This window comes from Rousettus aegyptiacus, unplaced genomic scaffold, assembly GCF_014176215.1.
Source record: "Rousettus aegyptiacus isolate mRouAeg1 unplaced genomic scaffold, mRouAeg1.p scaffold_m13_p_1, whole genome shotgun sequence".
NCBI lineage: Eukaryota > Metazoa > Chordata > Mammalia > Chiroptera > Pteropodidae > Rousettus > Rousettus aegyptiacus.
The window spans coordinates 101918630-101944496 of NW_023416284.1; the positions used below are offsets into that span (position 1 = coordinate 101918630).

A 25867-nucleotide genomic window follows, 5' to 3' on the forward strand; every position below is an offset into this window, starting at 1 on the left:
TCCTTTAAGGAACATCTGTTCCCATCGAGACAAGCAACACTTCTATTTCTAGCTGGATCTACAAATCTTTTGGGGTTTTTACACTCATCCTATAGAGAAGGTGGCCTCTCAGCCCTAGTTCACCAATAGAGAAAAAGAGGCAGGTGAGGTAAGGGGGGCTGCCTCGGGGACACAGTCTGTGGGCAAGGAACCAGAATGCCATTCAGAGGGCCTAGGCTGTGTCCACTTTCTGAAACTACCAACGATGATGCTCCAAAGAAAAGGCCCTAATCGAAATCCTGAACAAGCTTGTTTCTGTATCAGGTGAGGTCTCTGACATTTCCCCAACCCACATTCAAATAACTATCCACTGCCAGGCCTGTGGTTATATTCTAGCCGCATGGAGCTATTCTTGGAGCAAGGAGATGCTAGGCACCTTGGCACTGAGGCCTCGAAATCATTTCTTGAAAGGGAGGATACTGTGGTCCTCTTCTGAAAGATCCTTTGCACACTCCTTATTTGTGTGCAGTAATAAGATACAGAAACCACCAGGCTTCATCAACAGGACAAGTATTTTCAACTGCTTTGTTTCCAGGCATAGATACAGATTTGCAATGATCCAGCCCCTCTCCCTTGCACATTCTTTCATTCTGAAACCAGAAGACTACAAGAGGCAAACTGGGGTTCGGACTGTTTACCACTGAAACAATAGAACTAGAGAACGAATGACGTAAACTTGCACCGTGGGTATCCATGGCTTTGACCCCACTTGCACCAGCAAAAGGAGCATTTCTAATTTTTTAAAAAGTATCATTTCACAAACATTTTATGTATATGGTCAGGCAGGGGTAGGAGGAGATGAAAGACAATTGCTTACTTATCATTATTATCAATTATGTGCACCGCACCTTTGTGATCTCTGGGTAAGTAGCTATCAACTTGTAAGCCGTTTGTTGCTTTAAAAGGCAAAAAAAAAAAAAAAAAAAAAAAATTCTTATTTAATGTTTTAAATAATTTGAACTAAAAGGCTTTAAAAATTATTTGTCATTTTTTAAATTTTTTTGCTTCTCAACTGGCCCATTATCTAGGACTGTCCACTCTCAGGTGACTTTAGGTGGCTGTTTAATTTCAGATGAGAACTCAGAAAATCACTGGGTCCAGCGCTCCGCCATCCAGCAGGTACAGAAGACATTATGGTCTTCATTTCATAGGGAAAGCAATTGGAGGCCAGAAAGGTTAAATGCCTATTTAAGGGCCCACGGGTAGCAAACAGCGGAGGGACCATGAGAACCCGGTTTCCCGTCAGCGTTCTCCCCACGCCATCACACCGCTTCTCTGATTTCAGCAAAGGCTAACTTGTATCCAATGCCTACTATGTTCCAGGCACTCTCCTAACCCCTTTACATGTATCCATCACGTACTCCTCACAATTCTATTGGTACTGGTATTAGCCTCGTTTCCCACATGAAAAGAAAAGGAGGCATAGAGAAGTTAAGCGATTTGTCTAAGGCCACGGGACTAGATAGCAGAGCCAGGCTTCCGACCCAGGCAGTTTCACTTTGGAAGCCCAGCTCTTAGGTTCCATGTCCTGTGGCCTCTCATCGATTCTGCTGTTTTACCCACAAAGCCCCAAAACCCTTGCTGGAGCTTGGCTGAGCACCATGGATGAACTCTCTCTATCCACCAGGAGGGGGCGCTCCGCAAAGGTTCATCACAAGTCTTCCTGCGTATACTGAGAATTACCAAATTCATCTGCTCTGACTGGAGCACTAAGCAAGGTTGCCTGCAAATGCTAGGTAATCTTCCAAGACCTGAGAATTTAGGATTATCCTTCTCTATTTTGGCCTTCTCATATGGAATCTGGCATGCTCTTAGAATTGATCGCCTTAATTATTATTAATTATTATTATTATTTGTAAAGGTAATAATGTAAAGAGAGAAGGGCTGGGAAAATGCATTTTTACTTTTTTTTCTTCTTTATACCATCATTAGACCAGACTTCCAATAATCTGACCATTTCTTCATGATCAGTGTGAGCCAAACATGATTGATGGTACCAGATCCAAGACGGATAACAAACGGCTGTGTGTTGATGGAGACCCTGGCAGTTCTATCCTGTTTTCTAAGCATTGACTCACTTTTTATTGTATGGCTTAATGTCCCATTTGCAGTTTATCCTTGTGAGAAGCACATCTTCAAATATTTATCTCACAGATTCTGGTAACTAGATTTGGGAAGGTTGCTGTACAGGATGTTAAGTGCACTTATTTTAGCTCCATGTTTATGCTATAGTTTCAATATGCAATAAGCAGGCTACAGAGTACATTCTCTTTCTCCGAAAGGCTAGCAGAGAGTGTTGCATTCCCAGAAACATCGTTGAAATGACATTGTGATGCAGTCTAGGAATATCTCTAAGTTGGATGTTAGCGATCTATGGCCCATGGGCCAAATACAGCCCAACATCTATTTATGTACCTCTCAGGAGCTAAGAATAGTTTTTAGACTTTTAAAAGATTGAAACAAAATTGAAAGAAGGATATTATCTTGTGATATGTGAAAGCAATATGAAATTCAAATTTCAATATTCATAAATAAAATTTTATTGGAACACAGCCATGCCCATTCTCTTACGAATCATCTATGGCTGATTTCGCTCTACATAAGTGGAGCTGGGACAGAGACTATATTGCCCACAAAGCCAAACATACTTATTATATGGCTCTTTACAGAAAAGTTTACCGATTTCAGCTCTAACTAATGAAAATTTCTCCCCACTCTGATTTTAAGATCTCTTATTTCAAATGCATTCATCTTAGACACGCACTTAAGCTTCATTCTGAGAAGTAAAACAGTTTGCCCCTCATCGAAAACAATATTTTTTTGTAAATAGTCACAATGTGTGTGTGTGTGTGTGTGTGTGTGTGTGTGTGTGTGTGATTGCAAAGGAAAGTGGTCTAACTGGCTCAGAGTCCCAACTGACTTCTCATTGACTAGTCACAGACCACCGTGTCACTGAACAAAAGGACTCCATGAAATTAAATCAACATGAGGTAAGGACCTACCGGAGGCCAGGCATGTCCCTGGAGTTGGGGATATATTGGAGAAAAAGAGAATCAGTCCTCCTGTCCTCATGGAGTGACCTTTGCTAATACCTGGCAGCTTGAGTGTTGACCCTCCTTTTTCTAATGAGCTGAATAGGGCAAGGACTGTCCCTTCTTATTCCTGCTTCCTCACTTCAAATTCTCACTTGAGAAGCAGGTTAATGCTTCTGTCTCTTCTGATCCTTGACTGCGTGCTTTCTTTGTCCCGCCTGCTACTTAAGCAAATGATCCTTGCAAGTGGACCAGGTCTGGCTTATTCATTAAAAGGAATTCATTGGGATCTGTGGTTGTAAGACCTAAGCTCACCAATTGTCATTATCATTGCATCTGCGGGACAGGCACAAAAGAGGCACTGATCTCTTTTCCTAACTTGTCAAGCTGCCATTTAAGGAGTTCTTACTCTATGTCAGGTACTAAACTAAGCAGTATTATCTTCTATGTAGCTCCTCAAGAGCAATATTATGGTCATCATTTTATAGATGTGGGAATTAAAGTTTAGAGAAGTTGTAAGTAATTTACTTGCAGCAGAGACCACTTATGCTCATCAAATATCCATGTGATTCTCTGCATGTCCCAACTTCTCCCTCAGTTAGGTTGGGGTCACGTGACTAGATTATGGCCAATATGATGGGAGTGGAAGTGATACAATCATTCATAGCCCTGGCCCTTAAAACCATTTTGCATGATCCTTCTTGCTCTCTCTTTGACGAAGGAGCCTTGGAGGAAATGTGTTCCAAGAGCTACAAGTTGGAAGAGGGTCACACTATCCACTCAGAAGTTGCATGAGTGAAAAATAAACACATTCGCTGTTAAACTTCTGAGATTTTGTGGCTATTTATTACTGCAGTATATATAGCACAACCTAGTGGCATAGATTAAACCTGTCACTCTTACTCCAAAGTCCATACTCTCAGCTACCACGCCATCCTGTCGTTAGTGCTGAGGCTGCTTCTCCACCTCTCAGAGGGTTAGAAGAATAGTCTTGGTTTTTACTGTCTTGAGATATCTGTAAACATTTTTTCAAATAATGAATTCAAAGTGTCTTCTGAATCTGGCAGTGTTCTGAACTCTGTTAATACTCAATACTTGCTTGACTGATTCAATAACATGCCATGTAACCAGACTTTACCGGTTTACCCACTCCTCACTGAATTTGTATCATAGCATCTATACACTAGGATTATTTTAAGTAACAACTAGCTTTGAAAAAGTCCTGTGAAAAACTCATGGGATTATAGAACTACTGCTGAAAAGCATCTTAGAGATGATAGTTTCGCCCCTACATTTTAGGTATGAGGAAATGAGGCGGAACTGAGTGGGAGAGAGGCTTGCCCAATGATATATGACAAACACTGTAGAAATGTGGCCAGTTAGGTCTTCTGACTTTCAGTTCTGAATCCTATTAACTCTGACCATTCCATGGAGATGCAAGGTAAAGGGCCAGCAAGTCTCAACACTAATACCAACACTTCCCTGTTGAGCATTAACTGGGTCCATCTAAGCAGAGGGGTAGATCGAAGTTAGTCTTATGTAGAAACTACTTGAGACTCCCTGGATTCCTCATTTTGACATCAACATTTTGTGGGACCAAATGTGATTTAAAAAAAAAAAAAAGATGTTGGAGTGTGCGTATGTGGTTTTTTCCTTTAAAAAATAAAGCCAAGGGGAAAAAGGCTCCCACAATTTCTTGGCTCTCTGGCAGCTTTTACAAACAGCAGTGTGATGAGAAACACATGGCTGACCAGAGCTCACTGAACAGTTATGGGGCTTTTTGCTGCCCCCTAGAGAACCAGAAGCTCGGGCTATACTCCTCCAGGGACCTCAGGGCTCAAGCCACCCAACCTCCCATCATGCATCAGATGGAAGCCAGCTCCTCAGATGGAAGCCAGCAGGAGCTGGCAGCTTGTTGCAGGCAGAACAGTGGGATTCCCTTTGTGGGACTGAGACGCTGGCTGGGTGACATTTACCAGGAGGTAATTATGGTACCTGCCCCAGTCTGACCCATGTGTGGGTATCTAAGGGACACTCCTGCATGCTCTGGAATTGTGGGTGGCCTCCTCACTTGGGCCTCAGCCTTGGCAGCCTCCCAAAGTTGTGCATTGCAACAGGTCCAAGGTTCTGCTACCTGGGTGTGGTGGACTGTTGGGTCACTGACATGGCAGGACTGCACTTAGTAAAACCTCATACACAAAACTTCAGTCCAGAAAAGGACCCAGACCAGAGGAAGCAGAGCTCAGGACAGGTAATGTGGGTAGATGAAGAGGAGAGAAGAAAGCATCTGCATCCAACACTGCTTAGCTTTATTTGGAAACTTCCCAGAATCTGATGAAATTATAATGAATATGATGATGACCCTCTTCTGGAAGAATGTACCTGCACCTGTGGGGCATACAATTCTGGGGGTCTCATGGACCCCCTTGGTCCTATTGCGGATGTAGACTGGAGACTTCTGAGTCAGAGAAACAGCCGGGAAAGGCACAGCTGGGTCGAAGGTGGAAGGAGCCTGGCTAAAGTGGTCATGAAGAATCTGAGAGCAAAAAGGGCTCTGGGGTGACCCTTTCACAGAGGAGGGAAATGATGCTGTGAGCAGAGAAGAAACTGGTTCAAGGGATCATAGCCCATCACTAGAAGTACTAAGAGTGGACCCCAGGCCACTGGGCTCAGCCTGGCCCCTGCATGTCCCTATCCACTGGCTAGCCAAAGGACCACAAGGGACATCGTGTTCCTCACTGCTTCAATTTTACATTATTTCTGAAAAACAAAAACAAAAACAAAACAAACAAACAAACAAAAATAGTGCCAACAATGAGGTCAAGTCCCAAGGGAGAAAGATAGAGCCTCCTGAGTCACCTCGGGCCATTCAGCAAAGTGGCTAGTGTCCAGTTCAGAGATGTGTATGGCTGAGCTGGGTGTTTATTTAATGTACATATTTGTAATCTACACTCAGCTGCTTCCATTGAGCTTGAGGCAGCTTCTTACAATTAGTGGAAAAATTAATTGTCCTCATGCGAGTGACAAAGATTATTTGTTCAAGTCCTATCAGAGCAGGACTAGAAGTTTTAACTTAACAATGATGTTCCACATGTGTAATCTTGGGTAAGTTACTCATTCTCTCCATGCCTCAATTTCTCCAACTATAGAATGAGTCTCTCCTATTTCCTGGGGTACACAAAGTGAACGTGATATAAAAGCATTGATAAATAAATAAAACTTTAAAGCAAACGCACAATGATAGTTTTCAGTAAAGTCCCACTTATCTTACCTGCGGAGTACATCCTGAATCCTTCCTACCCTTTCTCCCAATTTCACTGTCACGCCTTTGCTCAACACTCCCGTCTTGCCTGGACTGCCACCGACTGGCCCCTCCTAACTGAATTCTCCACCTCCAGCTCTCCCATCCACATCCTCCCCATCCTCCTCCTCCCTGCAAAGTAAGCCTGAACACTGACTCTCTAGCACCTTTGCTTAGAACTTTTCTGCAGCGACCGTATAGGATAAAGTCCATTCATGCCTTATTCTATATGTGATATTGTTTTTTTAAAAACTTTTGTAATTGTTTTAATCCACGATTATAATACAGTATAATGAACAAGTTTAGCTTCCAGTTGCTTTCAGAATTCATCTGCCTTCTCTTTATTCCTATTTTCCACCAGGAGCAGCATTTACTCAACAGAAACCGACAGCCCTCTGGTTTCTCCCTCCCCTGTGCTCATTTTCAGAAGAGGAGCTGTTTTCAATCAGATTCTTCATGCTTAATTATGAGCTCAGATTAGACGTGGTCAGATTTACGACTCTTATTCATACCTTGGTGTGGTTTTAAGTCATGGGGTTACCTCTCTCCTGGCTTATTTTCCTTTCATCAGCCTTACCACTCTTGTTCTAAAATGAGGAGCCTTTGCCCTCACTTGGGGGTCTTCCAGACCCTCCCTTGGGGGTCCTCCAGGCCAAATGAACTAGAGAGACAACTTCTTCCAGGGGGTGGAGGAGTGGTAACCTTCCCAAAGCTTCTAAAGTTGCTCTGTTTAGGAGGGAGCCATCTTCCCCACGTCACAAGGGACAGAAAGGCAGCCAGGGGCATCTGAGACTCTCTCTTTGGAAAGAGGAATCCTATGCTCATAATCAGTGAGGCTCCTTTGGAAATCTGCCACCTCAAACCTAACGCTGTGCCGTTTTGGTTCCAGCATGGACCCCTCCCTGTCGTTAGCTCCGGAAATAAGCAGCTCATTACTTTTCAGGGGTCAAAGTCTCCTCCAGGAACTCCTCGATCTTGTTGACATCTGTCTTCACATCCCCGTTGAAAGTCAGGAAGGGCGGATGGGTGCCAGGGGCTAGGTTGTGCAGGTCAGCTGGCTTTCTGTAGAGAGAGCAAGATTCAGGTGGTGGCTTACACCAGGACACTTCACATTTAGGGACACTTGGGACTTACTGTAAATTAGACACCCTGAGCTGTCCAATATGCCTGTCAGCAAAACCAGACTTATAGTGTGGGGCAGGGCGTAGGGTAGGGGGCGTTGGACAAGGTTCTGAAGGGATGTGGTATGACACAGGAAGTCTGTCTCATGGAAGTCAGCGAGAGAGCAGTAAGTCAAGAGTAGCAGCCTAGAACTATTTAAAAAAATGGAGAGTAATGACAGGTGACTATCTAAATTAGTGCCAAGTTTTCAATACCCAGGGCAGAGGTTGGGCTTTGCTTTGAAATGTTCCTTCACTAATTGGCTTAACAAAAATGCACTATACAGAATTCCAAATTTTAAATATTAATGGATTCAACCATCATGCTTTTATACTAAGGAATATCTTCTGCATCGTTAAGGGTATGTGCAACAGGAAGGAAAGGGACCTCGTATGTGACATGGGGCCCTGTTCATGCCCACTTGTGTGCCTCTGCGCTTCCACCAGTGGGTCAGAATGCAAGAGCAAGGATGGAGCAAAGTGAGAGGAAGAGGCGTTGGCAGACTGGGGGAGATGTGAAGGGAGAGGGTCAGGCTGAGAAAAGAGAAAGAGAAGGAATAAACGATGGAGACTTCTGCGAAACGAGCTGGAACACCAGATTCACCCCGAATGCTTTCTCTGAGAATACGGCACTTCTTGTGGGAGTCGGGAGTGGAAAACATTAGATGCAGGAATGGAAAAAAAAGTAAACAAAGTGAGAAGGGGAGTCTATAATGAAACAAATTCCTGCAGTAATCAGTTTGGGAGGGGAAGAGAAGAATTTCAATTACAGTGCTACTCCCATATCATTCCCCAAACATACATACTATCCAGCTACATTGTGTGGCACTTGGAACTCCTTAGACAATTGAGACTGAAAGTACTTTTAAAATCTAATTTACTTAGTCCCTTTGTTTACTTTGTGGGTGTCCCTCATTTTAGACAATGAAAGGACATTCTTTACCTTCTCCTGGGTTTTAGAGCTGACACAAGACAGCAGTGCTTGGGTTCTCAGCTGGGAGGAGAAATCTACACGGATTTTATCTTTCAGCAATTACCTCTCTGTGGCTTAACTATATAGAAATTATTATTTTTTTCTCGGACTTGAGAGAACAACGGCCTCTGGAGTCTGGCACCCTTGGGAAGTACTGCCCACAGCTGATGAAGCTCTGCTGGACGTGGTTGTGGGGTGCTGGTCAGTTGCAGCCTCCCCTCTTCATTATCCCTCTTCAGCATTTATAGTTGAAATTATACACTTAGTATTCAACTACGTGTTGCCAAGTCAAATTTCTGAATTATTTAACGTGTATCAGTCCTCTTTACCTGACTGACTGCCAGCTCCATGAGGGCAGGAATGCTGCTAAGAACAGCCAATATGTGTGGAGCTCTTGCTGTGAGGCAGGCCCAGCACTGCATGCAAATGCTTTACGTGCCCTGCCCACCAACTCCTCACAATGACCTTATACATTGAACAGACGAGACTGAGACTCAGAAAGGTGAAGTAACTGTTCAAGGCCATGCAGCCAATAAATGGTGGTGCCAGGATGAGAAATCAATTTTCTTAGAAATTGTTAAATTTCATTATAAAAAAATTCCTTAACTCTTTAATATATACACACATATATATATACACACACACATATATTCATTCTTTCTCTTTCTCTTCTTTTCTCTTTCTTTCTTTCTTTTTTTTTTTAATAGTAAGAAAGTTTCCTTATCTAGAAACTGAAGTTGTACTTGGCTGTCCTACCATGAAGGGTGTTGGCAGGATCAGATGTGATAACGCATATGAAGGAGCTGCATAAGCATCTGAGGAATGCTGGGGTGGCTCCCTCTACCCTTCTGAGCTCTGGGAAACTTGTGAGTTCACTTTCATTGATGATAATCCAAAGACCTGCTCTCTTTAGCTGCCACAGATAATAATTTCACAGCAGATGTGTTTTCATTTCATTGACAGATAATAGCTGGAGACCTGAATGAATCGGCTGCTGTGACGGATAGAAGGAAACTTAAAACATGATCCCAACCCCTCCATGAGGAACTTAAAGGTCTCATTCAGAAGACTTCATAACTGATGTGTTCTGAAGAGCATGGTATTCAAGCCAAACAACTGGGCTTTGAGAAGCAGCTCCTCCAATTCTAGATGGCATCTTGGGCAAGTCATTTAAATATGTCTGTCTTAGTTTCCTTAAATAAAATGAAGAAGTCCTATGTTCTGTGATTTTTTTTTTTTTTTATGAGAAAGCCCTCAGCAGTTACAAAGTGTCGGAATCATAGATACTCTAACTTGGTGAAATACTAAATGATGTTGCCAGGCAACAGGCACAATAGGTGCCGGGTGAGTCCGGAGGGGGTTTGGAGTGATGAATGGATCTGAGAGTGGAGGGGTGGGAGCGGGCAGCTTCCAGGGGAGGAGGCTGAAGCCGCACGGCACAATCTGTCCAATCGGGAAGGTGGGGACAGCCCCCGTGAAACCAAAGGCTGGAGGCTAAAGGAACGAGGGTGGCGGAAGGTAGGCCAACCTGACAGAGAGAGGCCAATTAGTCATGGAGAAGTGTTGGGAGAGAATGTTGGGAAGAACCAAGGAAAAGACGGACAAAGGAAGACTGTGGATAAAATTATTCCACAGGCAGCGGGAAGTATCAGGAAGTGTTCTGAGCAAGGGGAAGCCCATGATGAAAGGATCGTTTTAGGAAGAATAACCTCATGACAATATAAAGGATAAGAGAGAGAGAGAGGGAGGGAGGGAAAGAGAGAGAGAGAGAGAGAGAGAGAGAGAGAGACAGAGAGACAGAGAGAGAGCGCAAGCGCTAGAAGGACTGGGAGGGATAAAGACTGACCATTTGAAGAACAAAGAAACAATGAAGCTGGCAGGAGTGAGGACTGAACCAAGTGTGGGCTGTGAGATTGGACAAGAGAGCTTGGAGGTAAGAGAGAGCACAGCGGGAGAATGCCCTGCTCTGGTGACTGAATGACAACGTAGGTAGAAAGAGAAAGGAGCTGGAAACGTTTCAGTGCCTAGACATGGAAGAACAAAGGAACTCAGGAGGGGAGGCAGACTAAAAGGAAAAATAACAGATACAATTTTCGACATATATTTTTAAATGACAATAGAATATTCAAGTGGAAATATCTAGCAGATAGAAGGATTCTTGGTATAGGATAATTTACATAAAGATTAACCGGGAGAACATGCTAAGCTTACCAGATAAGAAGGTAAAAGCAGACAATGAACACTCAGGGAGTGAGCCCTGAGCTGTTCCGCATGTAAAGCACAGGCGGTAGAGAAGAAACAGAAGAAAAGACTGAAAAGAGTGTGGTTCCTGATAGTGAATGATGCCTGACATTTGTGATAGGCATTAAAACTGCACTTAAAAAAGAGAACACGACTAACTCCCCTGCCTGGAATCCAGAGCTTTCACACTAAAGAACTCTAAAGATGGGAATGGAACAGGGGAAATGGCCTGGATCCCACTCCCTGAAAACTCAGACTCTTGTCCTGAGGTCCTGCTGGAGCCCCTGAGGATGGCAGCACCAGAACTACTAAAAGGGCTAACTTCTGAATTTTAGATGTCCATGTGCATCTCTGTGCCAGACACTCTCGACCACATACCCAGTGTCCATTCCCTCCTCTTTTCCATGCTAATCGAAGCAGTGAAGCATTCGGCCCCAAATGAGATGCTGGCTTCTGAGGTCTCTCTTGTAAGTAGGTGTCTGGTCAACAAGGTGTGAGCAGGAGGCCCCTTGGAGCCCTGGGAAGGATCTCGCCCTCCCTCATGGAAGATTCTCTGTTCCTGCAACTAAACGTATTTCTCACTAATACAGCATCTTTTACCTTTTCAGATCCACAGTGGTGACATTGAACACGACTCCTTTCAGCCAGAGTATCATGAAGAGACGCTGAGAGAAGGGACAGTTGCCAATGCTTTCCCCATCAATTCCAGCCTAGAACGAAGAGAATCAGAGTCCTGAGTCAGTGTGTGCATGTCAGCAGGGAAGAATACATCCTTGTTGTCCTAACGTCTATGCAGGACGATGCCTGGCACAGGCATAGGTGCTGAACTTAACATGAGTTTCCAGCATGGCGATCATGTAGAGTCATAACTTCCTGAAACCATAGAACCCTAGCATCTCTGGGTAAAAAGCAGCCTTCAGTATCACACAGTGTAACACCAATGGTACTGGACCGCCAACTGCTATACCCCCAAGTAATCGTCTGGTCTATGCATGAATATCTCCACTAACTAGTAATTTATATCTCTCAAAGCAGTTCTAACAATTAGAAATGCTTTTCTTTGGTTATACATAACCGCAACATGTTCCTCTGTAGTTTACCCTCTTCTACCCTTTGGTCCTTACTCCATGAGTACAAATACTTCAGACTTTGATCCCATCTCCCTATATCTCACTGGTCAGCTGACTCAAGATTTTAATCAATACCCAACTTAATTCTGACTACTACTTGACCTTCGGTGTCAATAAACCATTCATTTCAAATTATCCTTTTACCGAATAAAGACATATCGCCTATCGATTATGTGCAAAACACTAGAGAAAACAGGAGATTCAAAAATGGATTTACTCAGGGAGCTGATGATCTTCTAGGTAGAGGGGGAATAGACAGGAACACATGAATAATGAAAACAGGGCTTGGGTAGCTTCGGCTCATTACATTTCTCCTTCTCAGTACCCTCCTCAAAATAACGTGTATTATGTTTTTATTTTTTTAATATCTGCAAGGCAAGTCTATCTTTACTTCTAAGTGGATTGCAGAGACTCAAATTTTATAAGAATTCATTTTCAGCAAACACACGAACAAACAGAAAGGTCGAGTAACTGATCTTTTATTTCCACTGAGTACTTTATTGTCCCTCAACAGGGTACTTACAAGGAGAAATCACCCACTTGCTCTAGTCTACTATTGGCTCCCCTGGAAACTTTGGCCTCATCTGGTGGCCCTGACACCCATCTCCACTGACAGGGAGGCTGGGGGAGGGGAGGCCCCCAGGCTTACTCGTAAAGCTAACCAGCATACTGGAATGGGGACTTGCTAAGTTTTTTTTCTTTTGTTTTCTTTCTTTCTTCTTTCTTTCTTTCTTTCTTTCTTTCTTTCTTTCTTTCTTTCTTCTTTCTTTCTTTCTTTCTTTCTTTCTTCTTTCTCTTTCTTTCTCTCTCTCTCTCTCTCTCTCTCTCTCTTTCTTTCTCTCTTTCTCCCTCTCTCTCCCTTCCTTCCCTTCCTTCCTTCCTTCCTTCCTTCCTTCCTTCCTTCCTTCCTTCCTTCCTTCCCTCCTTCCCTCCTTCCTTCCCTCCCTCCCTCCTTCTTTCTTTCTTTGTTGAAAGAAAAGAAAAAAATGCATCCTCAAAGCTCAACACATTACTTCCCCCTTGAGGTTTGTTTTGCTCTGGCCTCCGAATAGAGAGGAGTGATGCCTTCTTTCATACATGGGAGCCTAATTGGGTGCTTATTTCTGTCTTGCAAATCACTCCCAGCAGAGGCTCAGGTTTACAATGGAAAACTGGCGCCTGCAACGGTGTTGGGAGTAGGTAATTGCTATGAAATTACAGTTATTTTACCTCTCTCTTAACGACACCACGAGCCCCATCCCTATTCAGTTCTCACTTTTCCTCCGTGCTAGAAACAGACGTACCTCTGAGTAGTTGAGACACCATGGGCTCCATTATACAAAATCTGAAAGGCGGGAGGGCACGAAGTGGCCACCACTCCTGCCGACAGAGCTAAAGTTACCGATAAAGCTGCACTCAGACAGGCAGCTATTAATGTAATAATAACTAGGAGCTAACGTGAGTTTATGATGTGAGTTCTCTAGGAAGTGCTCTCTCAACAGGTACCTGGTTCTTGGTCCTTTAAGACATCATGACAAAGGAGCTTTTCCCCAGGGTTGGTTGTAATGTCAGTGACAAGAAGAGAATTAAAAAATAATAATAATAATAAAAGCCACATTCATATTCTAACATGTGTTTTACATCTGGTAGACGTGGTGGTGATGGTGGAGGGAGGTGATAAAAGAATTGAAGGAGGAGCTAGTAAAATATTGGAATTATTATTAGCTGGACAAAAAAAATCACATAATAATACTGTTAATAATACCAACTAATGTCTATATTGTTATTAACTCATTCCTATGAGCAGTGAAATATCATCACCTTATTACCGAAGTGAAAACCGAGGCACAGAGAGGGGAAATAACTGGACCAAAGGTCCCAGGATTGAACCCAGGTGATGTGGCTTTCGACCCAGAGCCTCTAACTGCCATGCCCAGAGTTTAACCTGAAGCCCAGACAGGAAACATGTCCACTCATGGTCACAAAACTGAGAGACGATGATGCTATAAATGTGTGAATACATCCTACTTTTAGTCCATGTGCATTCAGCCATGTCAGAGATGGAGAGGGTGGTGGCTTTCATAGTTCCCCATACTTCCTTTATTGTTGTAAATTATGATTCTAGGCCTAGTAAATAAAAATTGCCAAAGTAACAATAGAGATAATATGTGAGGATGCTATCATTTACCTTTACTGTCTTTGCATCCTTTCAGCTTCTTTTCTGTTCTGTTCTATTCTATTCTATTCTATTCTATTCTATTGTGAAAAGATCACTTAACATGACATCTACTCTCTGAACAAACATTTAGGTGTATAATACATTATTGTTGACTGTAGGTACAACGTGGTACAGCAGATCGCCAGAGCTTATTCATCTTGCCTAAATGAAACTGTATGTCCATTGCTTAGCAAACTCATGGGTTTAACAGAAAGAGTTTGTGGCAATCACTTGAAATATCAACCAAGAAGTATTAGGTGGGGCTCGATTTGACCTCCGGCCCTGAAAAGTGTGAGGGAAAATCCAGATGGACTTTGGCCCAAAGAGGCTCCGAGCAATGGGGGCTGAAGACAGGCACAAACGTGGTATACTAGGTTGAATTGTGTCCCCCTCAAATTCATGTCCACCTAGAACCTGTGAGAGTAACCTCACTTGGACATAAGGTCTTTGCAAATGAAATCAAGTTAACAGGAAGTCATATTGAGTTAGAGTGGGCCCTAAATATGACTGGTGTCCTTATAAGGTGCAAATTTGGACACAGACAACAAAGGGCATGTTCAAATGAAGACAGAGACAGAGATTGGAGTGATGTATCTACAGAGAAACACTAAGGATTGCCAGCAAATACCAGAACCTAGAGGACAAGAAAAGGATTTTTCCCCAGAGATTTTGGAGAGAGCATGGACCTGCTGAAATGTTGATTTCAAACTTCCAGACTCCAGAACTTTGAGAGAATAAATTTCTGTTGTTATAAGCCATCCAGTTTATGGTAATATGCTATGGCACTCCTAGGAAACTAAGCAAGCAGGAAAGGGCCAAAAGGAGAATGATGTACAGCTAATAACAAAGTCCTCAAGTTCACAATTCTGCTTTGCCATAGGCCTAATGGACTCACAAATGCCAGCCAACTACAACCTCAAAGTACTTCCTATTCCCTAGATACAGTAAATGTATTTATTATAAGTTACGCTGTTATACTCTATTATGTATTATATTATATTATATACTATAAGTCACAATAAAACAAACTATTGAATAGCATACAATATTACATGTGGTGATAATAAAAGCATGATGTAACTATATAGGTTGTATGATTATACATTATATATTATATGCTTGGTAAGTTATACTGTATTGTATGAGACATTGCCTTTCATGTGATTTCTCCATCTATACAGTGAACTTGTCTACCCTCAAAACACAGGCCATGTTTTATTGACTTTGCCTTCAGCAGCGACAACCACGAGTGCCTGAAACTTAGTTGATGCTCAATGTCTCGTAGAGCAGATGCATGTTGAGGGGAAAGGTGATATTACTCTCTTTTTATGGCTCGAGTATCTCAAAATTCTGTTGGCATTCTGAAGAGTGTCCTGAGGAAAAAGCAGATCATGGTTTTAGGTCTGTCTCTGCCTCTAATTTGTAGTATGACTTTCAGTAAGTCAGTCACCTCTCTCTTGACCTCAGTCATTGCGTTTAAAACTTCCTGCAATTTTGTGAATTCAAGTAGCTAATGGAGATTTATTTAGATAGCCTCAGAATCCTTGTATGACTTTAAAGATTGTCAAGGATCGCAAAGGGTTTTTTTTATGTGGGTTATAGTTATCAATATTTGCTATGTTATAAATTAAAGCTGCAAATATTTTAAATCTTTATTCATTTAAATATTATTATAATAATACACACATTACATGTTAACATAAATATTTTAATAATATAAAGGGACTGTATATTATTAAAAGAAATTTAGTAAGTAAATTGGTTGGAGAACATGAAGAAATTCTGGCCTTACATGGAGATACAGTTGGAAAAGGGAGGAGTAATTTAATATCCTTTCAGATAACTGTGGGTATTTTTCTTTAACACCATACCAAAACTCACAAGTGGTAGTATCTTAAAAGTCAACTGATAGGAGGAATTTGAAACTCTATCAATGACATTCTTATGCTCCATGAAAACCCATTCATCTAACTTGCACTTTGAATGGATCTTTTACCCCTGAATGATTTTGTGGCATCATAAATTCGTCATTTGGAAAATAATGTTTCACTGTGTTGTGGAGATCTAAATGCTAATACATTTCATTATGCAATATCAACGTATCTCATTCAGCAATAGCACCACTAAGCTCAGTAGAAAAGTGGAAGTAAAAAGAGAAGCTGTCATGCTCACGGTGGCAGATATGTGTTTTCCAATATTCTAATTTCTCTTGAAAGCTTGTATTTTATCACTAGCAATAAATCAGTTTTTATCCTTGAAATGACAAGTTTATTTCACTGATCTTGCAGGAAATATCCGTCAAATACCAAGTCTGAAAACCCATAGTTTGTCTGCTCGTTTCTCTTTCAAGTAAAACCTGTGATCTGTGGAAGAAGCATCTGGTTCAGCTCACAACTCAATCATACATATGCTTTTCCTCAGACAACTATTGTACTTTGATGCAGCCAAAGAGCTTTCTGTGTATTTCCCATTTCATCAGGCAGAATGATTAAAGGACACATACCCAAGGGTTGAGATTTAATTACATTCTATACTCTTCGCTGCTCCATCAAGGACATTCGCAAATGAGATCAGCTCTTCTTTTTCTGCATGTGCATGACTCCTAGTACCCTTTATAACACTCCATTGATTTGTGCGAAAACACCAGTAGCTTTACTCACAAAATGTCAACCCCAGAGAGAAATTATACTAGTTTGAAAATAGCCCTTGAGAGGGTCTTGGAGACCCCAGGAGTCCATGAAGAACATTTGGTAATTGTTGGTTGAAGACATTCCATGAAGAGACAAGCACATGGAGCTTCATCCCCAGACAATGAGGGGAAGCTGATAATTGTCCAAAAGTCATTTGAAGGCACCAAAGTCCAGAAGAGGGAAGAACTATTCAGGAAAAATTCCAGAAGGAATAGCAGGAAACAAAAGGATAACATTTAAGTTTGACAGAAATTGTGTCACTTATCATTTTTTTGTCTCTCAACTCCATATGCACCCTTCAATAAATGCTCTGTGAGAATAAGAGAGAATTTGTTTCAGCATTTCTAAGTGAGCGTGAAGGTGGATTCCCCAGGATAGAGCACTTGAGGGCTGCTACAGAAGGAACAGGTGCTCCTTCTGTTTCTGACATGGGCTAGGGGTCGGCAGTGTGTGAGGACATCCACAGTAGAGCCTGTCCAGCGACAGGCCCAGAAGGCAAGGCTCCTCCCACCTAGCACCCTGCAACCTTGGCCTGGCAAAACTTCTCCACAGCCCTCTTGACACAAAGCCCAAAGCCTGCATGCAGCCTGCCTATAGCCAGGGTGTACATGCAGATCTGCCATTTACTCCACGAGTGCCATGTAGCCTGTAAGGCTCCTGTTCCCGCTGATCCCTGGATCCCACTGCACGCCTACACCACCGCTGCTGATCACTTGCTCCCAGAAACCCTGGACCAGCTCTAGCCTTGCCAAACCAGTGCACTTCTATGTTTTCTGCTGGGCTGACTATACTTTCCCCAGTGAAATTTTACCTTCTTCCAAGTCTGTCCTTAGGTGGCTATTCTTCGGTTCTAGGATATATCCATACAGAATTTCCTTATATGTCTTGGTTACTCTTTTCTCACAGTTAACACTTCTTTGTGTTAAACTTCTCCTGCTTAAATTACTATGAAGTTTCTCTCTCTTGATTGGACCCAGACTATTTCAAAATGCAAGATTTTTAGGCTCTTTGTTTGATTCCTTTAAAAATCTGGCAAGTTTAAGTTCCGAATGAAGTACTACAAAAAATAAACCTCAATTTTCTCCAGAAAGTTAATTAAGTCACCATTACTGTCATATTTCAACTTTTTGCAACTTTCTTCCATGATTCCTGTCTACAGAGGCTCAAGTGATTAAACGATGTATTCAAGTTTACAGATAAAAATTCTATAACAGTGGGGCTGGAATCGACCTGATACAATCTAGCTTTTTATTTTTACCATAAGAACGTAGGCCCAGAAAGGTTAGACGATTTGCCCATGGTTGCACAGCTAGGTCTCATGGTGAAATCTGGATTATAATTCCTGACTCCTGATTCTTAGTTTTCTGCTATGCTAGGTTAATTGTTATCATACAGAAAAGGGTGTCAAAGTGACAAAGGCCACAGGAAGAGGACTTCCTTTGGTTATAAAATGGCTTATCTATATAGCACTAATCAACTCATAGTGTATAGAAGAGAAAGAATTTTTCTTTATAATGACAATATTTGGAGCTGCCAACTTTTTCTTATTAGTGTAACTCAAATAGTATTCTTTAATATGATTTTTTAAAATACCAAATGGTCCGTGCTTCCAATAATTTGATTGGAAAGCCTTCCGTTAGCAGTGATGCGACTTGGTGGTTGCAGTCTGCTTGAAGATAGGGAGTTCTATCCTTGAAGAACAACATTCTTTATCTCAGCAGCCAAAAAAGGCTTAATTAATTCACTGGGGTCACTCAGGATTTTTTGTTCCATAAACAGGTAACACATACACATTGGAGGCTTCAGAGATTCTCAGCATTTACGTAAAGTTGACTATAAAGGCTAAATCAGCTCCGTGCAGGCAGCTGCCTACGCAATGTAATATGAAGAATTCCAGGTGTACTCGTCAGGGTTTTCCAGAGAAACAGAATCAACAAGGAGTGTGTGTGTGTGTGTGTGTGTGTGTGTGTGTGTGTGTGTGTGTGTCTATTCCTTCCTTCCTTCCTTCCTTCCTTCCTTCCTTCCTTCCTTCCTTCCTTCCTTCCTTCCCCTCTCCTTTCCTCCCTCCCTCCCACTTTTCATCTATTTATCTAATCTTTCATCTATCATCTATCTATCATCTATCAAGTGATTTATTTTACGGGATTGGCTTACATGATTGCAGAGGCTTGGTGAGTCCAAAACCTGATGGGATGGATCGTCAGGTCAGACACTCAGAAAAATGTTGTAGTGTGAGTCCAAGGCAGTCTGTGGCAGAATTCCCTCTCCCTCAATTTGTTCTATCAAAGCCTTTAACTGAATGAATTGAACCTACACATATTATGGAAGGTAATATGCTTTCCTCAATATCCACTAATTTAAATGTTAATCTCATCCAAAAAACATCTGCATAGAAACATCTAGAATAATGTTTTACCAAATATCTGGACACTGAGGCCCAGCCAAATTGATACACAAAATTAAACATCACATCAGCTGAATTTAAAAATATGATCTAAGACAGGTAACCCATCAACCCAGTATCTGTCATCAACACCTTAGTTTGCTAGATGGTTTTATAAACACTTAAATATAGTTATGTAAATATCCCCTCCCAAAGGAATCATAGGCTCCATTCTCAGAAGGCTACTCAGTGTAAGTGTCTGACTAAGAAAGCAAGGTCTAGAGGTGGCTTTGACCCTGAGTAATGTCTGGTCCCTTGTTTGATAGTGGCTTTGGGCCTAAGGCCTTCTATAACTTTATATATTGTGAAACATTGCTATGCTTGAGGCCTCTTGGGAGTGTCCTTCAGACTACCTTGAGCTTTATGGCAATGTGCATTGAGTCTGTATTCACTCTCCCATTCTTCCCCATGCTCTCTGAGAAAGAGCTGCCCTTTCCATACCAACACCAATGCCCCTTCTCTATTCCCCTTCTTTTCACTTCTACATGGTTTTCTCCCCCCATTCTTTTATGCCTGAACTACCCAAATAAGTGAATTTGTCTCTTTTAAACCTCTTGCCAGTCCTGCCTCTACCTAACACCCTCTTCTAAAATGAATCTTTTCCAATCACTCTATAGGCCTAAGCCTTCCTTCCTTCCTTCCTTCCTTCCTTCCTTCCTTCCTTCCTTCCTTCCTTCCTTCCTTCCTTCCCTCTGTGACTTACTTGTAGTTAGAACTTTTGATTATCCCTTCTTCTTAAAATGCCTCACTTGTCACCTGGTGTCTCTTGTCCAGCAACACTGGCTTCAGGGACATGCAAGTTGTGCGGTCGCATGAGGCTCTGCTGTTGCTGTATCTCAGAATTCTTGATCATGTTTTGACAAAGGGTCCCTCATTTTCATTCTGCAGTGGGACCCACAAATTAGGCAGTTGATCCTGAATGTGAATGTGCTCTTTTGCTGACATACTCCTCTTCCTGACCTTTGTTCTCTTGGCCACCTGCTTTCCCCCTCCATGCTTGGTGGCCTTCAGAGAATTTATCTACTCCTGATAATATGATTATCCTCATCAAGTCAGCAATAACTATGGTGTTTAGACCTAGAAACATGCCATTTACACCCTGAGCTTATAAAAAACAAAAGGAAAGAAAGAAAAAGAAAGAAAGAAAGAAAGAAAGAAAGAAAGAAAGAAAGAAAGAAAGAAAGGAAGGAAGGAAGAAAAGGAGAGAAAAGGACAACAGAGAGTGAAAGAAGAAAAGGGAAAATACTGAAAATATTGAAATACTGCAGGGCTTGTTTGGTTCAAGTCATTCTTACCTGTTCCATCTTCTATCCTACCCCACTCCAATGTTATATGTTATTCTAAAATTTGCCTCATTTAAATTTTAATTAAATAGTTTCCAGTTATTAGGTTTTATTAGTAAATGTCAAAAAAAAACCTTATTATTATTTCTTAACACTAAGTGATCTGTCCTTCCAATAATCCACTTAGTAAGCCTTCCACTAGCATAAACATGATTTGATGATGATTTTATTTCTTTTATTTTGCTTTATTCATTTTAATAAAAACCTGGAAACCAGCAGATACCCAAGAAATATAAGTTTGATATCTTCCAAGTGATTCCATCATGCTTCAGGAGGCAGAATGGGTCCCACATCATAAACCTGCACCAAGTCTTGGGAGGCCTGAAGTCCAAACCCTCTGCCTGTACATTTGACTCTTTCTGTTGCACCAGCTCTAGGTTTAATACCTAACAACTAAATTCCATTGCATTAGAGGCAGGCTTGAGTCCTTGACTTCAAAGAGTTTGGTGGTACCGTGTAAAGGGCGTGAAGTAGAGCCATGCGGACGTAGGTTCAAATCTCAGCCCTGATATCAATAAGCTGTATGTGGCAGATTTTATTTTCTCAAAGTAGCTAAAACTCCATTTCCAGTACTATATGCTCTCCAAAAGTAGAGTCTATATTTCCCTTATTCTTAAAATTGCGTGGGCTTTTGTGCCTGCTTAGACAAACAGAAGAATGTAATACTGTGTGGCTTCTGAAACCAGGTTGTAAAAAGTGATACAGATTCTGCCTGGGTGTCTCTGTCTCTGTCTCTTTCCCTCCCTCGCCCTCCTTTTGGATGCTTATCCTTGGTCTCCAGCCACCATGTTGTGAGGATGCCCAGAGCACAGGAAGAGGAATTGTGCAGCTGATAGTCCCAGCTAAGTCTCAGCTGACCCATGGCATCAATCACAAGGACAAGCAAATGAGTAATTCTAGTGCCCCTAGCCTTTAAGCTGTCCCAAATGACACCTAGTGAAGTAAAATGAGTCATTCCCACCAAGCCTTGGTCAAACTTCAGGTTCGTGAGCAAATTAAATATTGTAATTGTTTAAAGCCACTAAGTTTTTTTTTTTTGGGGGGGGGGCAGTGGAGATGATTTGTTACCCAGCAGATAATCCACACACACACTTAACCTCAGGTTCCTTATCTGCAAATTGAGAATGGGAATATCTATTTTGCAGGGTTATTTTATAATTGGATGATAATATGTTTAAAATGTATGGTGTTTGCTTTATCAGTTTAGAGCTATTGTCGTTATGACCACAAATGCCAAACATTTAGGAAGAGCTACCTAAACATCCTTGTTCATGAAATCCTATGCCTCAGTAAAGAGTCAGTAGAGCTCTCTTCAAAGGCACAAAGATTTGACAATACCTTGGTATTCAAGGTTTTATGTATGGAGCAATATTTCACTAGAGAAAACAAACACAGGAAGAACTATAGCCACCTTCCATTGGCCAGAAAAATGTTCCTAAACTGGGGCAGTCATGTTGACCACAAAGGGAGGCAGGTATGTGCACGTCTGTTTTCTACACGGCCACTGAGTTTCTGGGCAGAGCAACATTCTCCAACCAAATATTGTTTTCAAGTGGTTCAGGAGCCAAAGATAAGAAAGGCTTGGGTTCAAGGAGGATTGATAGCTAAAGGTCAGGTTTTGTGACAGATTCCTGGTGATTTTTCTGTTAAAGCCCAATGGAAGTTTTTGTGTTCTCTCAATACCTGGGAACTTCTGCCAGAGATATTTACAGGATCCTCGTGCTATTGTTTAGGTCCGATTATGACTCTCAATGCTTGGAGCAGGAAAGCTGAAAGCTGGAATTCTTCCACCTCAGATATGCACCAAAGCACAGGAAACCAGAAGACGATACAAATCTATAGCCGCAAATAAACAGAACTTCCCATGTGAGTTTAATTTGAAGAAGATGTCTTCTTGCTTAAGCCTCCCAGGGAAATACCAGTCCTCATGGAGGAAACATGCCTTCCACTTAATTAGGCCACTGTCAAAAGTTTTGCTTTTCTCCCTCAACATATTTTTATTTGTTATTTAAGATGCTACAGAAGTCTGTTCCGGCTTTTGATCATGAATCCTTCTACCTTACATCCATGGAATGAGCCTGCAGTTCCCGTAATCTTCATACCAAACGAGGGTATCTTAACTTTGAACTCTGCTCCTCCCACAAAGGTTGGTGTTTGAGATCCTGCAATAGTGGAGATTCTTCAATTCTTACTCATCCTGCCCTTTGCTCTGGTCATCTGAATGTTGACTCTTGAATAGAGCATCTTACTATCATAAGCTGGTCTGGAACGACTTTAGAGAAATCACAAAATCTGTCATCTTGCCTCTCAGTTGGGCTCAGTAAGCTCTCATCTATCTAAACCTCCCAATTATGACAGATTAAAAGATTATGCCCTAAAATCAAACTGCAGTCATGAGATTTATTATATAATGTCACTTAAATCCAAGACTTTCTGGAAAATTTTTTGCAAAATTAGTACTTTGCAATATGTCAACCAAGTGTGTTTATAGAGCTCGAAAAGTCTCTTCTAACACTCATTTAAAAATGCCATGCTCAGGCCTCACTCTCAGATATTCTGATTTAATTTAGCTGGGGTAGCCTTCAGGCAAGTTTTTCTTTTCTTTTCTGTTACCTCAAAACTCTCAAGGGGATTTTAATGTCAAACCAGGCCTGCCCACCTCTGACCCGGTGGTGCTCACAGTCCAGTGGTACATCACAGGATGTACAATAATCAAATCACCCAAGGAGCGTGTTAAAAAAGAAAACTAACAAAAGTGCTCCCTGAGCCCACTCCAGACACACAGAGTCAGAGTCTCAGGGAGACGTCCGAAGTGCCCTCCTTGCTCTTTTTGTTCCTTATTTTCTTAGCTATACTAGCAACACCTTCGGACCATGGCCCCATCCTATCGCCCACTGCTTCTGCTGCTGTTCCTCTCCACAGTCGGTCCTGGCATAGAAGAAGTGCTCTGTTTTAAGTCATTCAGGGAATAGAGAGCAAGTTTCAGGTAAAGGCACGTGGAGAACCTCAAGTCAGCACAGCCACGGATGATACCGGAGCTTCACTTGCCAACCCGATCTCTTCATGGTCTCACCTCCGCAGAAAGTTCTTGAACTCTGCAGGTGGGTCCTCCTTGAGAGTGACTGAGAGCAGGGTGACCAGGTCCAGAAATCCCACCCACTCACCTCAAGCTCTCGTTGGGTCATACGTGCTCAGCCACATTTCCTCTCCCTGGGCCCTACCTTCTACCCAGCAATAGCTAGAAACTTCACTTCTTTTTTTAACGCGGGACCCCATTGAGTCCTATGTTTGGCTTTCATAGCTGAATGGAGCACTGGGAGGATTTACCTCCACCCTCAACCATATGCAGTCACTTGACCACTTGGGCAGGGTGGATCTTTGCAGTAGGACAAGCATCTTCATTGAGGGCCTGCTCAGTGCCAGGGCATGGGTGTGCAGTGATGAATGAGACTGGTCTGTCTTCTTGAGAAGCTGGCCCGCATGGAGGCAGCAAAAGGTAAAGAGATGGTTTGCAGGTCAAAAGTAAAGTGCAATAATGATAGAGCATGGGTGGGAGCATGAAGGAGCCCATCCAAGCATTGATTGGTCTAGAGGCTTGATTACACAGTGTGGGGTGTGTATAAGCAGTTGATCTTGTCTGTTGTGCTGTATCAGGGAAACTCACACAGGAATTCTCCAGTTCTCTTTCTTCCTCCAGTATGAAGATGCCAGCCCAATCCTCTAGGGACCCTTGTGTCCCTTTTGTCTGCTATTCCTATCATCACCGGTCTCTAATCCCGTGGCCAACGCTGGCCAACATGGCATTTTCCCCACTTCTATTTCTGAAAGCCAGGTCCGAAAGCATTCACATTTAAGTGTGAATTCTAGATGACTGTGTAACGTTGATTGTGGGCCAGATGTAAGCAGAGGTTATGAAGCTCCAGCGGTGGGGTTTCAGGCAGCTGCCAGAAGGTGAGTGAAGAACTGGGAAAGCAGGAGGAAAGGCAACGGTAGCTTGCTGTGGTCTTGAAGTCAGACAGTGGCCTTTACCTATTACATCTTATGTGAAGGTCAGTCAATTCTTACCACGGCTACTCACAAGGATGAGGCTTCTATAATGGGTTTACAGGCCACAGGGCAGCACTTCTTATCACAAGGTTGCTTTAATTTCCACTTAACATTCTCTATTTAAAATTACTTCTCTACTTAAAATTATTGGTTGGAAGCAAGACTTAAAAAACAAAAACAACATATTTCTTTTTAATTAATTAGTAGCTGGAAGATTATAGGAATGTTTAACTTTGCCTTTGATATGAGCACTGTGAATTTAGGATGCTTATGTTTCCCTACATGCATGCAGTAAGACCTTAGCCAAAATGTTTGGAGGAGCAGGATGTTTGGTTGAATTAAGTCCCCTGGGTAACCTTTTAAGCAAAAGAGGTCAGTGAAACAAAAAGCAAAGGCTTAGGAGTCCTGCATTCCAAAACTGGTTTTGGCACAAAGAACTACATGGTCTCAGGCAAGTGACTTCCCTCTTCTTGGGCCTTAGTTTTGTTATTTATTAAAGTGAGATGGTCCTACAATGTGACTGGGAGAGAGTGAATATCACTGCATCTTTTATTTGCAGCTGAGATTTCCAGTGGCTGAATAGAGACTGTGCGAGCTAGGCAGCCCTCAGCTCCCATCACAACATCTGGCTCATGGCACGGGCTCCATAAATGTTTGTGGAGAGGATGACAAAGCTTACAGAGTGGCACTCTACCCCCAAAGGCAGGCAGGTGGACCTGTGGGTCAGAGGCTAGCTGCAGGTTGAAGGGGCAATGAAGACATAAAGCAAGCGTCCCCTGTAACCACCTCTGCAGGCTCCTTCAGTACTTTCCTTTAACCCATTTCCATAGTATTCCCAGCACATTACTTGAAAAAGCAGTTGAAGAAGCATCTCTTTTGGAAAGCTGCCCCACTCAACCGCCATCCAGATCCCTCAAGCCTCACCCAACCCCCTCATTCTTCAATGTGGCCCGCTGAGGTACAACGAGTTTAGATGACTTGTCCAAGACACAGACAAGTGGTGGGTGTGGAGTTCGCAGTCAAATGAAGATGGTTGACACTTCAGTCAAAATCATCAGTGTAAGTTATTTAGATATAACCACAGAATCTTTGAGAACTGAATCCTTTTACAAGTCATCTTTATAGAAGTTCCTATTAAGCCTTGCTTACCTGTCATGTTACTTGCTAAAAGAGTAAAATGCTAAAGACATAGAAAGAAAATTCCTGATTATTGTAGGGCATAAATTCTAACCAAGGTTTATTCTGCTTTGATGTGGAGGATTCACTCAAAG

General features: G+C 42.2%; 1 protein-coding gene across 2 annotated transcripts in view; it reads right to left on the bottom strand.

Annotated features, from left to right (window-relative positions):
* The window catches only part of CLIC5 (chloride intracellular channel 5), a 149173-nt gene that overhangs the window by 35298 nt on the left and 88008 nt on the right, over positions 1-25867 (bottom strand). For both annotated transcript variants that reach the window (XM_016133054.2, XM_016133056.2), the window contains exons 2-3: positions 11347-11456; positions 7309-7434 (exon numbers count right to left, since the gene is read on the bottom strand). In XM_016133054.2, coding sequence (XP_015988540.2) covers positions 7309-7434; positions 11347-11456 — 236 coding nt within the window. The remainder of the gene's footprint in view (positions 1-7308; positions 7435-11346; positions 11457-25867) is intronic.